Genomic DNA, 15,088 nt, shown 5'->3' with positions numbered 1-15,088 from the left:
TGAAAAACGAATCAATTCAAATTATTATTAATTGAATTACAAAATGAATAATTCATTTAATGTAATAATTTAAATTCATATACATAAATGTAAATGTACATGGAGAAAAGTGTGTGGCCTATATGTTCTAGAAGCTTTGAATAAAAAAATATATACATTTAAATTATTTAATTAATTTAGCATTTTATTTACTTTGTATTTTTTATTTTTAGTCCTTTTAAAAGTCTTTGAAAAAACGTAAGTGAAAGAGTTTTGAACAGGCACTGGAACAGAGACACTTTTGATATCTGCGCGGTGGTTCCAGTCCTGCAGGCGGCGCTGTGGCTGCGCTCAGATTCATGTAGACACACAGGAGCACAAGAGTGAATGGGAAAATAAATTCGTTGTAGCTACACATGATTTGATCAGATATCCAAGCACGAAAATGTACCGAGGTCCGTCGAACCCGGACTACCATCGAGCACCGGTACCTCCTACAGGTTTCGGACACCCCGCAGCATCATTTAGACCTCCGCCGTTCTGTCCTCCTTTTGGGGTTCCTCCGGGGCCTCAATACTGCTCTCCACAGCCGGGTCCTCCTCCGGGACGCCCGTACGGAACAGGGAATGAAAACTACAATAGAGAATCATTCTACGAGGTGCGTGTTTTTACTGGCAATTATAAAACCAATCAGCATTATTTTCTTGTCACAGCATGTGTCTAGATCAGCCTGATGGAATAGTTTTTAAAATTAACAGTATTAAATATCTTTGGATTTCATGCAAGTGATGCATTTTCTTTTTGAATGCTTTCTGGGTAGAGCAGGCATGCAATGTCCTGCAGTATTACATGCCATAGGTCATTTAAAACTACTTTAAGCATGCATTTTAATTTGCTTGATTGATTGGTGTCCTGCAAACATTTGTCATATTTTTCTTTGTTTAAAAATGTTGGATTTCAAAATCTTTCTTTCTAGGTTTATATGACGGATTTTTGTACTGGATATTATATGAATCGTTCATATATCTTTATTGACATGTTATTTGTCAGTATGTTGTGATATTTCTATAGTCATTGCTGTCTCCCTCCTGCAGAACCGACCCTTCACCAGCCGCACTGCTGACCAGACTGGATCCACGATCATCAGCTCTCAGCTCACACCTTCAAATCAGCATCAGCTTGGTCAGTCTTCACAAAGCTGGTCAACCCAAAGTCTAGATGAGCAAAACCAAGAAGTCAGGTATGAGAAACTAAACAAAGAGATTCAGAGTTGTTTGTATGTTTACCACAATCTTTTATCTTTTACAATTTAAGCCTGCCCTGATGAATCTTGTCATTGTCATCCTGGAATATGGCCATGATGTGTTTTCCTACATGGTTGTCTAAGAAATGAAAAGCTACACAATCCATCCATTAGGATTAGAAGAACTGTTGCCAAACATATAACATGCTAGAAACATAATAATCTCCGCAATACTGATACAAGCATTTGCCTAGCATTTTGGCCGGGTAGTGTGTGTGTGTGTGTGTGTTATATATATATATATAAAATATACATACACACACAGCCTTGCGTTCAAAAGATTGGAGTCAGTCTGTAATATTATTAAAATGTTTTTGAAAGAACTCTCTTATGCTCACCAAACATGCATTTATTGGATAGAAATAGTAATACAGTAATATGTGAAATAATATTCAAATTTCAAAACTATCTATTTTAAAATGTAATTTATTCCTGTGATGCAAAGCTGAATTTTCAGCATCATTACTCCAGTCTTCAGTGTCACATGATCCTTCAGAAATCATTCTAAAACAGTGAATTGCTTCTCAAGAAACATATTATTTACATTTGTGCATTTAGCAGATGCTTTTATCCAAAGCAACTTAAATGAGAACAATGCATTCATCAAGGAACCAACCAATCGTTGTAGTACAAAATGGCAGGTTTATTAGACAACTAGATTAGGAAACCAGCTAGAGAAGAGAAGAAATGCAGGTGTGTGTGTAAGTTCATTGGTTTAAGTGTGTGAGGTCATTAAGTGCTTGCAGAAAAGGTGTGTATGTATACATTTAGGGAGCATACATTTGTTAGTAGTGGGTTGAGCTGTTCCAGTGGTCTTGAACGCCAGTGTTAGAACTTTGAACTTGATTGAAGACTAGACAAGCTGTTGCATATTATTATCAATTTTGAAATAGTTAATAGTTAACTTAACTTTTTAAACTGTGATACTTTTTTTCAGTAATAAATGGCTTTATTTGGAAAAAAAAAATTTGTAACATTATAAACTGTAGTGTTTATCAATTTAATAGGTCCATGCTGAATAAAAATCTTATTGACCCCAAACTTTTGAACTGTGTGTGTGTGTGTGTGTGTGTGTGTGTGTGTGTGTGTGTGTGTGTGTGTGTGTGTGTGTGTGTGTGTGTGTGTGTGTGTGTGTGTGTGTGTGTGTGTGTGTGTGTGTGTGTGTGTGTGTGTGTGTGTGTGTGTGTGTGTGTGTGTGCGTGCATATAAACTGTTGATTAACCCTAAATCCATTTCAATGTGTTACAATGAAGGAAAAAGGCAGAGGAGTTTCTCCGAATCCTGCAGGCAAGTGACCGGATTGAGCTGGCAGTAGATAAAAGTGACACCAGTGATCGCATTACAGACAAGCATCCCAGCCGAGCGCGAAGTCGGAGCAGAGGGAGGAGCCGTCCACGCAGTCGCAGCAGGAGTCGTGGAAGGAGCCGGGGTCGTAGTCGAGCTCGGAGTCGCGGAAAGAGTCGGGCTCGCAGCAGAACACGCAGCCGTAGTCGCAGTCGAGCTAAAAGCCGCCCTAGGGCCAAAAGTCGTGCGAGAAGCCGCAGTCGCAGCCACGGGAAGAGCGTAACCAGCAGTAAGAGTCAGTCACGTCTGAGCCCCAGTCAGACCAAACAGTCTTACAGAGGGCCCTCCCTCACAGAAGGCAATCACAGCTCTAGCAGCACCAGCAGCGGAGTGAGCCTTGGTGCTAGCACCATGCCTGATCTATTTCATGGACTAAGACAGATCCTACAGAACAAAGATCTAGAGAAACACCTGCCTATGGTCAAGAATGCCCTCCTTAGAGACCAGGTGCGCACCAAGTGTTAGTTCTTTTTTGGTATATGGGTCATTGACATGATGTTAATATTTTTGTTGATTGAAGTTACTTTATTAAAAAAAATGTTTTACTAATGAGAGACCTATAATAATGATTTATATTTTAGAGCTGCCGGGATGGATTTTGTGGGAAAAAGCATGCATGCTCATGTCATGTCAGAGAAATATAGCTCTGGATGTGGGTATAATGTAGAAAAATTTACAGATAGATCATTAAAAAATGACAAACCTCTGGGGAATCACCAGTTATAAAAACAAAAGTTGTAAAAGTAGCTTTAAAAATATATTAAAAAAATGCACTTCATAAAGACTTGAATAATCATTGTCTAAGATGATAAATTAATCAAATTCATTTTGATAGTTTTTTGAGGGCTTACTGAAGGGTTTGAGAATAAAGAAACGCGCTTAATTAAAATGTTAAAAAAAGAAACCACTAATTGGGTAGTTTGGCTTAACTATTTACTAATCCTTTAAAAATGTAATGATATTTATGAATTTATAATTCCAGATAATAATATAATTATATATGTATGCGTGTGTGTGTGTGTGTGTTCCGTGTTTTGTAGAGAGTACATTTAAATGAAATAAAATTGAGTGCAAAGAGTACATTTTTAGGAGCTTAGCTATATTACATTTACTAGTCACATTAATTGATTTTTAAAATACTTTTCCTTTTCTTTGTTGTTGACACGCTTGTCATTGATATTTGTTTTACCTTGCCGACATTTCCAGACCATTTAAAATTCATAATTTGCACCAGAAGTAATGTGAATTCTCTTCCCTTCCGTTCTAAACAGAATACTGATGACACAAGGGGAATGTTTATGGGGAGTCAGTCTGCAGTTGGAGGCTTCCAGAACCTAGAGCCGAGGTTTGAACCTGAAACCTCTGCTGAACTCTGCTATGGTGCTCTGCTTCCTCACGAGAGGGCTGGCGGAGACCACAGCAGCGTTTCCAATATCTTATCCTGGAACACACTTAACCAGCTGCCTGAATCCAAGCCTGCATTCCAGAGTGTTGAAGATGAAGAGAAATTCCTGTATGGAGAGCAAGAGGAGAGATCCAAACCTCAAGCTGTGACTGTCCCGTTGGCCCAGACAAGATCTGCGAGGTCTCCGGTTCATCATCTCAGTAAAGAACAGCAGACTCACAATCTCCAGGAACCCAAAGCACACGGCATGCCTGCTAGCGTGCAGCCCGCTGGTTTGGGCACGATGAAAGTCACTCCAGAGGAATGTGAGAAGGTGAAAAACCTCCTGAGGACCATTGGCCTGAATCCAGGCATGACTGACATCTGTAAAATGGCTGCCAGACTAAAGGAGAAAAATGAAGCACAAGGAGCGGCCGCCTCGTTCCCTTTGCTCAAACCAGCCCTGGAGGCGCTGCAAGCACTGTCCAGAGGTCAGAGCCAGCATGTTTTGCACAATTTGATTCGTTTAGTTGTCACTTTTATCCAAAGTGAAACTGCAAACATTATGATGACATCGCCAGAGTTTTGAATATTAAATTCATGTCAGCAGGATGTATTCAAACTGTAAAAAATCTTCTCAAAAGCGGTTTTTCAAAAACTTTAAAGTTTGCATAAAGCTGAGTTTATTTATAAAACAAAGTTTGAGTAGAATCTGTACTACAATTGGTTGGAATTGAATTAACTCATCTTTTAAGTTGCAGGATTGTGTCAGGAAGTTGTTGAAAGTATATTTTAAGTGGTTGCATTGCATCATAGCAGTTGTGTTCTGTCAGCCATCTCAAAAAAAGATAAAAGACCTAGAAGTTTTCACAGCAAACCTGGGCTTGTAATGCATTCAACTTTTAGTATTTTATTTTTCAGCATCCAAAACAGATGACGGTAGGAGTAATCGCTCTGGAAGCAGCCATTCTACTCAAGAATCCAAGCGGGAGGAGAAGGTAGAGGTCTTTATTAACACTATCACCCCAGTATTATGACAAGCTCTCTAGAGTCTTAACTGTGAACTCCTGTGACTGTTTTAGAAAATGGGTGAGAAGGAGCAAGAGAGACGAGAGAAACAGATTCAAAAGAAAAGGAAAGAGTACCTGGTGAAGGAACTGGAGGGTCTGATGAAACAGGAAGGTATTCAATAATTATCATGATCCACACAACTTTTAAAGGGGTAGTTCACCCTAAAATGAAAATTGTCATCATTTACTCACCCTCATTTTGTTGTCTGAACACAAAATATATTTTGAAGAATGTGGGTAACCAGACAGTTGACTGTAGCCATTGTCTATGTATTGTCCTACTATTGAAGTCAATGGCCACAGTCAACTGTCTGGTTACCCACATTCTTCAAAATATATTTTGTGTTCAGTAGAATACCATTTTATTTTTGTACAGTAAAATATGTATTTAAACAATTTTATATTTTTATATAACTGTTCATTATTGTATTTTTAGAAGATAATAAATAGCATTTTTGCTATTTGTTAAATACAACTATGTATTTGTATGAACCTTATTATAATATTGTTTTTATTTGGGTTCAACAAAATTTGATTTACTTTTAAGAACCATTTAAGGATGTTTTATTTTTTTTGAACAATTAGGTTCAAATACAACATGTATCTTTATTGCAGGTAGTGGTGATTTGATCCCTGTGATGGGTTTCTTCTGCCAGCGCTGTGAGGAGTTCTTCGGGGATATGAACAGCGCAGAAAGACATGTAGCAAGTCACAGCCGCAGTGATAAAAACAAGGTGACACTGACATTATAAATGCCATTTACCATGGATCTCTAGCTCTAAATCTGTAATGCAAAACACTGAATTGTGGGGAAAGAAACATCAGCCTCTCTTTCATTTTTGCAGACAACCGGTTCACAGGAGCATCACAGGGATGCTAAGAGACACGGAGAACAGCATCACACATCATCTCACAGACGGGATAGCCCATCCAGTAGGGCGACATCCTCACGGGTTCACCACGAACCCAGGGAACGCAGTCCTGACAGAAAGCGCAACAGAAACGAAAGAAGCCCTCATCCTGCAGACATCACACTCAAAAACGAGCCTGAGGGCAAAGGCAGCAAGGATGAGAGTAAAGACAAATCCAAAGAGAAAAAGGAAAAAATTGACGATGCAGACGATGTAGAATCAACAAAGAGTGAGAAGAAGAGAAAGAAGAAGGAGAAGAAATTGAAGAAAAAAGAAAAGAAGAAGAAGAAGGACAAGAAAAAAGCAGAAGCTGATAAAAATTCACATTAAAGCTTAGGGTCTTCTAAGAGCATCAGCTATATGTTTGAGCTTTTGGGCCTTGGTTGTTGTGGTAGAGTTCAATCCGCTTTCTTGATGAGTCTTCTGTGGTTGAAGGCTTTAGACCACCTAAAAGTGATTTTCAGTATGTTAATGCTTCCTGTAGATGAAACTCCACCCGCATTACATACAGTACATGTACTTTCAGTACTGTTACATTTAAATGTGAACAGACAAATTAAAACTAAGGCCAGAAATGTCTAATTGTGCAGATTTTCTGGTGTTATGTTCAGTCCAACCTGGGGTTTGTCCCATTTGTCATTGTCCTATTAACAGTGTTCCACAAACCAAACACTCTGCAACAGTCATGTTCTGAATTCAGATGTGGTTCTTGATCGAAAAAGAAATAAATATTTTTTGGGTAAGAGGTTGGTCAGTGTGGTTTCTGTTTGTTTTATAACCCTCATAATAATGTGCTCTACTGTGTTTTTCTTTAACACAAAATCTTTATGTAGAATAGATATAGCGTTTTTTGTAATTTTGCTTATGGCTTTAAAACCAACTATTTGCTAGTGAACTCGAAGCTGACAAAAATTCACTTTTAGTTGAGATATGCATTTCTGAAAAAAAAGTCCAAAATATTTAAGACTATGTCATCATCTTTCGTTCAATAAATTATTCTCTAGAATAAGACATCACCTTTAACTAATGCCACTTACCAGTAACAGCTGTAATCTTAATCCACTTCCAGTAACAGCTGTAATCTTAATCAAAGGGTATTTTTATAAAAGGAATAAGGAACAAAAAATGCATTTGTCAAGCAAATTCATGGTCTTTCAGAGACACTCCTGACAAATGGAAGATACATTTTGTTCATAGGTATGCATTTATAATAGTATAGCTTCTGTTTGAAAAGAAAGATGAACTGTTTAATCCTTTTTAATAGGCCATTCACACACGTTTTTGTTGAGAGGGGGAAAAAAAAGTTTCGAGAGGTGTTTTTGTTTTTGAAGTTGAACGATTTTGAACTTGAGCACCACACTTTTAGAACACTGTTGTATACGAGACTGCAAAGGACGCAAGACATTAAAAGTTCTCCGTCTAGCACATTTACATCGCAAAATTCGGAATTCTGTACAAAGCTAACAGGAGAACTCACCTTTTCTTTAGCAGGTATTTCATTAAATTTAATGTTTAAAAACAAGGATTTTGGAGACAATGAACCATAAACCTCTCATCAGGTAGCAAATTTTAAAATACATTTTCCAATGATTTGCAAATGGCACTCCTCAAAGACATGACCCCACGTTTTGGTTTGCACCTTCTAGTAAACTTATATGTAACATCACATTTTATAAGATGCTCTAAATGTTAAAAAGAAAAAAATGAAGACAGGAAGACAGCAGGTCTCCAATACTGCGATTTTTCCACATTACACTAGAGCCCTCACACCAGAAATGTATATTAACAACTGTTATGTAAGAAAACTGTACAACAGTGAGGAAGATTTAAAAAACAAAAAAAGCAAGAGAAATGATTCTTAAATTAAAAACAACAAAAAAGACATTAAATAACTGAAAGGAAAAAACAAAGCGGAAATGTCAAGGTTCAATCATTTGGAGTGTAGTAGAAGGTGCAGACGTTGAAAGCTGATCTCTTGTTTACTGCTGGTTGGTTAGTGTGTGTACATGTGTTATATAAGTGTGATAAAACTTTTATTTAAATTACTATAGCTGATTATTTTTTAATAAGTAAAGCATCAAATCTGGAGTGCTAATATATGACAGCACCTGTAGATACTGTTTTTTTTCTGTAGAGGTCTGTGTTTTTGGGACATACTGAGGATGTTCAGAGTTCAATGGCTCAATGCCTGCTGTCAGAGGCAAATATGTTAGCAAACAGGCTGACTTCAGAAACCGAGAGAAACAGCCTAACAAACACATTAATGACAGATTTGGTATGTGCTAATAAAAGGCTACTGCAGGTTTATGTTGTGTTTCACCGCTGGTTTACTTCACTTAGAAAGGGAGTGTTCAAATAATGCGGCGCTGACCTGTGTCTGTGTGTGTGTGTGTGTGTGTGTGTAAACACTTCTGATTAGTTTGTTTTCTTATAGTCACATCATTACAAAAGTAACATTGACAAAGTTGGCACATTATATGGTCACCTGACTCACAATTCTCTTATTCTCAGGCTCATTCTTACACAAACATATGCACAAACACGCTCACAAGCGCAAGTGGAGACATGTTCCTTCAACAGGACGGGTCCATTATGAGATTCTTCGAACAGGACAGTCAGCACATCGGGGCTGAGCCTGAGCTGTCCCTCAGACGTTCGGGTCCTCATCAGGCACACTGCAGAGGTCAAAGTGCAGGGTGATGACCGCCATCTCCGACGAGTCTCAGAAACATCGTCACTTCCTCTGGGAGAGAGTCAGCTGTTAGCTTCTTAAGGCAGGGCTGTTGCTGCTGCTGCTTTTTTCAGTTTCTTTGAGTCCATCTTTCATCAGAGCGGAGAAAACCTGCAGGAGAAAGAAAGTGACTCTTTCATTCATTTTTATTTATTTTTGTTAAAAGAAAATCACATAAAAAATTACATGGACACGCTCATTCCCCTCATTAAGTTTTATTTAAAATGCCACTATTACGCTTTTTTAAAGGTTCCTAATTTAGTTTGGGAGGTCTCCTAAAATACGTTAACGTGCATCCAAGGACAAAAAAACCCTTTCATTTTCTCATAATATATGTTATAAAAGGCATCTCCTTTTCTTTTCTATTGTCTGGTTCGATCAAGGAAACCATGCCTTTCCGAGTGCTTAGTCCCAGTCGGATTGGTCTACCGCTTACAGCGCTTGTCGGAAACAAAATGCCAATTGCTACATCTGAATTTTAGCTCCAGAGGCTTCCTCGGGGCTTTATACACAGTGTTGGCATCGGTTTTAACATATCCATTCAAGCCAGAGTCTTCATCCTTTGGAAGTTCATGCAAAATGGATTCGATTTTACGGAGCAAAAAAAAAAAACACACACACAAAACAAACTCTTCCAGTCTCAGATAAAACTACAGTGTTTGAGGGCAGGTCAAAGCAGACGTTGATCGCAGGCAGCCAGTGAAGATCATGGGCTGACATTATGCAAATATGTTACAAACCTATGTAGGTTCATAAAGGAAATAAGGCTGGAATTACTGATGACTCATTTCAGGCAGTTCAGAATTATAATTTTTTTTTAGGAGACAATAACTTTATTTGTCTTTCACTATGATTTTTTTTTTTCATTTTTCCTTTTACATTCACAAACAGCAATATTACACACTACATGAAAGGACATATCCGAAAAAGCCTAATGGGTTGTACTTTAATTTAATTTTGCCCTAACAAAGTTAAAATAGAATACAGTGTAAACAAAGTGCACATGATGTGTGAGGAAAATTACAGTAAATATCACTTTTTACTCTTCAAATGATCCAAAAAGTGTGGAAATATTATTGAATTGTGCGTATTTAGGATACATAAAATGCTAGTTGTGAAATTAAGACTTGTCAAGACAAAAAAGTTGGCCATTTGATTCCAAAAAGGTTCAAAATGTAATTTCCACCATTGCGTGTATTTCTCACCTGGTTCCACCGGCGGTTGTTACTGATCATCTGTGTGTTTGCGATGCAGGAGAAGAGTGTGTGTGCAGGAGTGTTTTCAGGCAGCCGAGAAAGGAACTGTGCACTATGGATGAAATCCATCTGCAGTAGAACATCCTGGTACAGCCTCAGAATTCCCAGACCTGTCCGGAATAACGCCTCCTCTCCATCTCGGCAAAACACATCCCAAACGCGACATGCCACGTCCAGCGGTAATGACTTACTGTACAGAGTGAAGATCCTGAGAGCATGACAGAGATAAAAATGGTAAGAGAGAATTCTGCTTGCAGGAGTGGTGCAAAGTCAGTATTTTTGCAGATGGGAATTGCAAAAATTACTTTTTTTTGTGGAATTTAACAATTGGAGCTCCTAAGAGGTTCCATTGACAATTATTTTAGCATTGGCCTTTAAATTGGCATTCAGGCCTTTAAATTAATGTTTTACAGAGGCAACATAAATGTAATGAAATAATTGGCCTTAACTACTCTACCGTTCAAAATTTTGGGCTTGGAATTTTTACAAAGAAAAAAATATATAGAATAAATACAGTAATTTTGTGAAATATTACAATTTCAAAATGACAATCCATTCCTGATGGCAAAGCAGCCGTATTCCAGACATTATAAATGTATTTACTCTCACTTACAATCAATTTAATGTATCTTTGATGAATAAAAGTATACATTTCTTTCAATAAAAACAACATTTGAACGGTAGTGTAACAGTATTACACAACAATACTAAGCAAACAAAAAAATTTGGTAACATTTTAATCATGCATTTTTAAAATAAAATACTACAGACAAATCTCACAATGTGTACCTTTGACTACATGTTTAAGTGCCACATTTGTAAAGTGTGCTAAAAAGAATCATTCGTTTAGGAAAAAGAGTTAATCGTTTAGGAATGAGACTGCACTGGTTGCGTTATTTGTTTCTGGTTCTTAGTTCCCAACCCTATTAAATAGACTCCGCCACCCTAAACTTGACTAGGGCTTCCTTTGCATGACGGAATATGAATGAATTTCCCCTCATATGAGAGAACATAAAAGCAGCCCAAAGGGGGAGATAAAGAGTCACTGCAGGAAAACATTACTCAATCTCTCTCTCCTCTCTGATTTCAAAACAAAGAAAAGAAACACAGAGAGGAACGAACAAGAACAGCAGGAAGAGAGATTTTAAGAGCAGATTTACCAGTCTATGAGGTAAAAGTCAGGCGTCAAGCTGTTGTTCTGAAAGTGCTGGAATAGTTTGGGAAGGTTCTCTTCAAAAAACACCTCAAACGCTGCAAAATACTTCAGCATCTTGGGAAGAAAACAAAGTATCAATTCAGTACAAAGCCGACTCCAACTTAAACACAAGCATGATTAAAAGCACAGCGGTAAGTGTGTAAGATAAAAGGAATGTTCGTCAGCAGATTACGACTTTTGGTTCTTGGTCCTTGGCTCAGAGTTTCTACTCAAGAGCTTGTCTGGCAAATGAAATCTCTATAAATGGGTCAACAGATGGTCGGAATAAATGCTGACTGCAAACGCAGACACAACAGAGCAAATGTAGGTGCTGTAGCAGGTCTACCATAAATAAAGTTTGATGAAGAGAGAGTGCATGTATGTACCAGGTCATGGTCCACTCTGAAGAAGGCCATCTGGCATGGTTTGTTAAGGAGGTTGGCAAAGGCAATGAAGGCATCGGCTTCCTCCAAATTCAGAATGAGAACAGCAGCAATGAAAGACATCCCCTGAACCTGAAACATGCCACATATACGTCAAGCTCTCCATGAAGGACATCCCTGAACTAGGATGGTTGAAATGACCTACTTACATAGCCTACATCAGGTCTATAACAGGTGTATGCCCCCAACAGACTGTGCAATATATCATGATAAGGTCCACCCTGATGAAGAGAAAGGCACAAATAAGTCAAATAGGAAACAAAATAAAAACAGAACCGCCCCCCCACCCCCGAGCCTAGACACATGTTCTTACCTTCTGGAAAATGTAGAGAGAGGGAAAAGTTCTGGAAATATCAAGCTTGATTAAATCCAGACTGGATTCTCTGTCTGCCAGCGACACGCCACAATCTAATCAATTAAAATCAGATGAAGTCATCGGTCAGACTAGGGCTGGTTGACAGAGCTCAAAATCAATATTTTTCAGCTTTTGAACAAAATTCAATCTTTATGGATTTGCTCTGAAAGGGCTTAAAGGTTGCTGTTTGCTGCTTTAGAATAAATTCAAACGTAATGAATAAATGTTTTTTCCCCAATCATAGAAACTAAATAGCCACAGTGGATTTTAATAAAGTAATATTTAACAAAAAAACATAAATAAAAGCAATATTTAGCTACATGCACTACCGTTAAAAAGTTTTTTATGCTCACCATGCCTGCATTTATAGTATTTGATAAAAAAAATTAAAACAATTTAAAAGAACGGTTTTCTATTTTAATGTATTTTAAAATGTAATTTTTTCCTATGATGGTCTTCAGTGTCATCCTTCAGAAATTATTCTAATATGCTTATTTGGTGCTCAAGAAACATTTCTTATTATTATCAATGTTGAAAACAGTTTTCAACTTTTTTTCAGGATTCTTTGATGAATAGAAAGAAAAGCATTTATTTGAAATGGATCAGCTTTTGTATCACTATAAATGTCCTTACTGTCACTTTTGATCAATTGAATGCATCCTTGATGATTAAACTGTTACTTTCTTTTAAAAAATTCTCACTTTTGAACCTTTTTAATGTTTATTTTTTATTAAAACCTTTTAATACATGAAAATGTATATGAATTATATAGAATATAGAATTTTGAGTGATTCAATTAATCATTGAATTAGAGTTTTGATTGGTTGACTAAAACACTGAACAGTTTGAATCTCACCAATTCTAGTCTACTAAAAATTAAATCAGAGATGCACATTAAATTATCTTTGTAAATAATCACTATCATAATGTTTTCATATTCTGCAATGTTATTGATTTGACTGCACTGACACTATCGGATGAGAACTGAACTAAGAAGGATGATGACATCACTATTTTCTGCAAAGCTGCTTCATAGATGAACTGAACTTTTTCCATAATTGATAAGCTTTACACAGTTATTGAACCAAACTGAATCAACACTGAACTGATTTCAACTGAATAATGACTGTTTAAAAATGTCTTTTCAAAGCTGCTTTACAGCCGAATTAAATTCTGTTTGTGAATCATTATTTTCCTGTAAAACTGCTTTGAAAAACTCTGTATTGTATAAAGCGCTATATAAATAAAGGTGACTTGACTTGATAGTGTCAACAAACACTGACCTTCATTTTCATTAACTGAACTGGTCTCATTGAAGCTCCGCCACTTCTCTTTGGCTCTGGACAGGAAGATCTCATACAGTTCTAAAACACACACAAACACACAAGCACAATTGATGTAACAAAAGCAGCAGCTGCTTCCTTTTCATCACAGCTCATCTGGACACAATCTGTGTTTGTTTGTTTCAGATTGATGTTACGCAGAGCCAGAGGGCCACAGATGATCAAGACTAAACAAATGTGAGGAGTGCAGCAGTTGCCATAGTTACCTGGGGTGATGTTGAGCTCATTCCCGATGGCGAGGCTCCAGACTTTCCCGCGGACGCTGGGCGGGACGCCCTGCCACCAGAGGTCACGTACACGCCGGGTGTTACGCCTTCGCCATGGCAATAGAGCACATCATTACAAGACATTAAAAGACCACTTGCTTAAATCTTAAATCCACTTGCTGAACATTGATAAGCGACTTACATGCTTTCCCAATTCGGCAGGACTTCTGTGTTCCAGATCACCATGGCATTAGCAATGTTCTCTTCCTGTCGGTATCGGTCCTTCATTTGTCGTTTTTTCTTCTGCGCCTCTTTCATCTCTAAGTAAAAGAGAAAGCCTGCCTGAGAATAGGTAGCAACTTTAATGCAACAACAATTTGTGTTTGTGTGAGAGGGGCAGCTGTGTGAGTGTGTGAAGTGCTGAAGTGCACATGGCCAACAGTCAAACGTCATTACCACTGCAAACACACTCCAATGAGCGTCTGCACAAAGACACACACGTCACTCACCCCTTCTCTTGGCCCCTGCAACCATCTCACTGTATTCCTGCCGGTGTCTCTGAGATTCCTCTTCAGATTTAGCAGGCAGGTTTCTAAAAAATACAAGTAGTCCTTGAAGCTGCATAGACATAACCCCCCTGTCACATGATCCAACAGAAATCATTCTAATATTCTGATTTGGTGGTCAAGGAACATTTCTTATTATTAATGTTGAAGACAGTTGTGCTGCTTAAAGGATTAGTTCACCCCAAAATGAAAATTTCCTAATAATTTACTCACCCCAATGCCATCCAAGATATCCATGTCTTGAGAAACTGTTTTTTGAGGAAAACATTTCTGGATTTTTCTTCTGACAATGGACTTCATTGGTTACCATCGTTTTTAAGTCCAAATCACAATGCAGTTTCAAAAGTCTTTGAAGTGTTTAAACGGGCTGTACGCAATCACAGCTGAAGAAGAGGTTGTTATCTAGCGAAACGATAGGTCATTTTCCAAAAAAAAAATATAATTTATCGACTTTTTACCTTCAATAGGTCGGATTGAGCTGATCAACAAACGGACAGGGAACTACGTCATCACATTGAAAGGTCAAGCCGCCGCCGGCGGAAGTACCGCCCCACTGTTTACAATGCGACCGTACGTAGGAGGATAGTTCAAATAGTATTGTTTGCTATTATATATATAGTAATAGTATTCAGTGAATATGAATAGTATATGAATAACATTCTGATGAATATGAATAGTAGTTTAAATAGTATTGCCGGCGTGACCTTTCAACGTGATGACGTAGTTCCCTGTCCGTTTGTTGATCAGCTCAATCCGAACTATTGAAGGTAAAAAAAGTCTATAAATGACCTTTTTTTTTTTTACATGACCTATCGTTTCGCTAGATAATAACCTCTTCTTCAGCTGTGATCGTACAGCCCGGTTAAACACTTCAAAGACTTTTGAAACTGCATTGATTTGAACTTAAAAAACGATGGTAACCAATGAAGTCCATTGTTAGAAGAAAAATCCAGAAATGTTTTCCTCAAAAAACATAATTTCTCTCCCACTGAGGAAAAAAAG

At 37.7% G+C, this 15,088-nt stretch overlaps 2 protein-coding genes across 2 annotated transcripts; one reads left to right on the top strand and one right to left on the bottom strand.

Annotated features, from left to right (window-relative positions):
• The first annotated feature begins 313 nt into the window (after nt 1-313).
• Nucleotides 314-6,734, top strand: LOC309479129 (uncharacterized protein). The gene is made up of 8 exons (XM_082143031.1): nt 314-637; nt 1,074-1,219; nt 2,536-3,073; nt 3,898-4,501; nt 4,932-5,008; nt 5,093-5,192; nt 5,696-5,814; nt 5,926-6,734. The coding sequence occupies exons 1-8, from the start codon at nt 425-427 to the stop codon at nt 6,319-6,321; spliced, it is 2,193 nt and encodes a 730-aa protein (XP_081999157.1). The 5' UTR covers nt 314-424; the 3' UTR covers nt 6,322-6,734.
• An 809-nt stretch (nt 6,735-7,543) lies between these two features.
• tbc1d12a (TBC1 domain family, member 12a) lies at nt 7,544-14,150 on the bottom strand (the record flags this gene model as incomplete). Its single annotated transcript, XM_082142856.1, has 10 exons — nt 7,544-8,833; nt 9,928-10,186; nt 11,139-11,248; nt 11,560-11,688; nt 11,766-11,837; nt 11,930-12,024; nt 13,255-13,335; nt 13,521-13,627; nt 13,723-13,840; nt 14,030-14,150. The coding sequence occupies 10 exons, from the start codon at nt 14,148-14,150 to the stop codon at nt 8,753-8,755; spliced, it is 1,173 nt and encodes a 390-aa protein (XP_081998982.1). The 3' UTR covers nt 7,544-8,752.
• Between the last annotated feature and the right edge of the window lie 938 nt (nt 14,151-15,088).

This window comes from Leuciscus leuciscus (assembly GCF_965113295.1).
Source record: "Leuciscus leuciscus genome assembly, chromosome: 17".
Lineage (NCBI taxonomy): Eukaryota > Metazoa > Chordata > Actinopteri > Cypriniformes > Leuciscidae > Leuciscus > Leuciscus leuciscus.
The sequence above is the reverse complement of the archived record's forward strand: the minus strand, read 5'-3'. Positions and strand labels throughout refer to the sequence as shown.

Bases quoted from the DNA above. Each gene is read 5' to 3' on its own strand.
- LOC309479129 (XM_082143031.1), top strand. From the start codon at position 425: ATGTACCGAGGTCCGTCGAACCCGGACTACCATCGAGCACCGGTACCT. The intron at 4,502-4,931 runs GTCAGAGCCAGC...TTTATTTTTCAG, and splicing joins GCTGCAAGCACTGTCCAGAG to CATCCAAAACAGATGACGGT. The intron at 5,193-5,695 runs GTATTCAATAAT...TCTTTATTGCAG, and splicing joins GGGTCTGATGAAACAGGAAG to GTAGTGGTGATTTGATCCCT.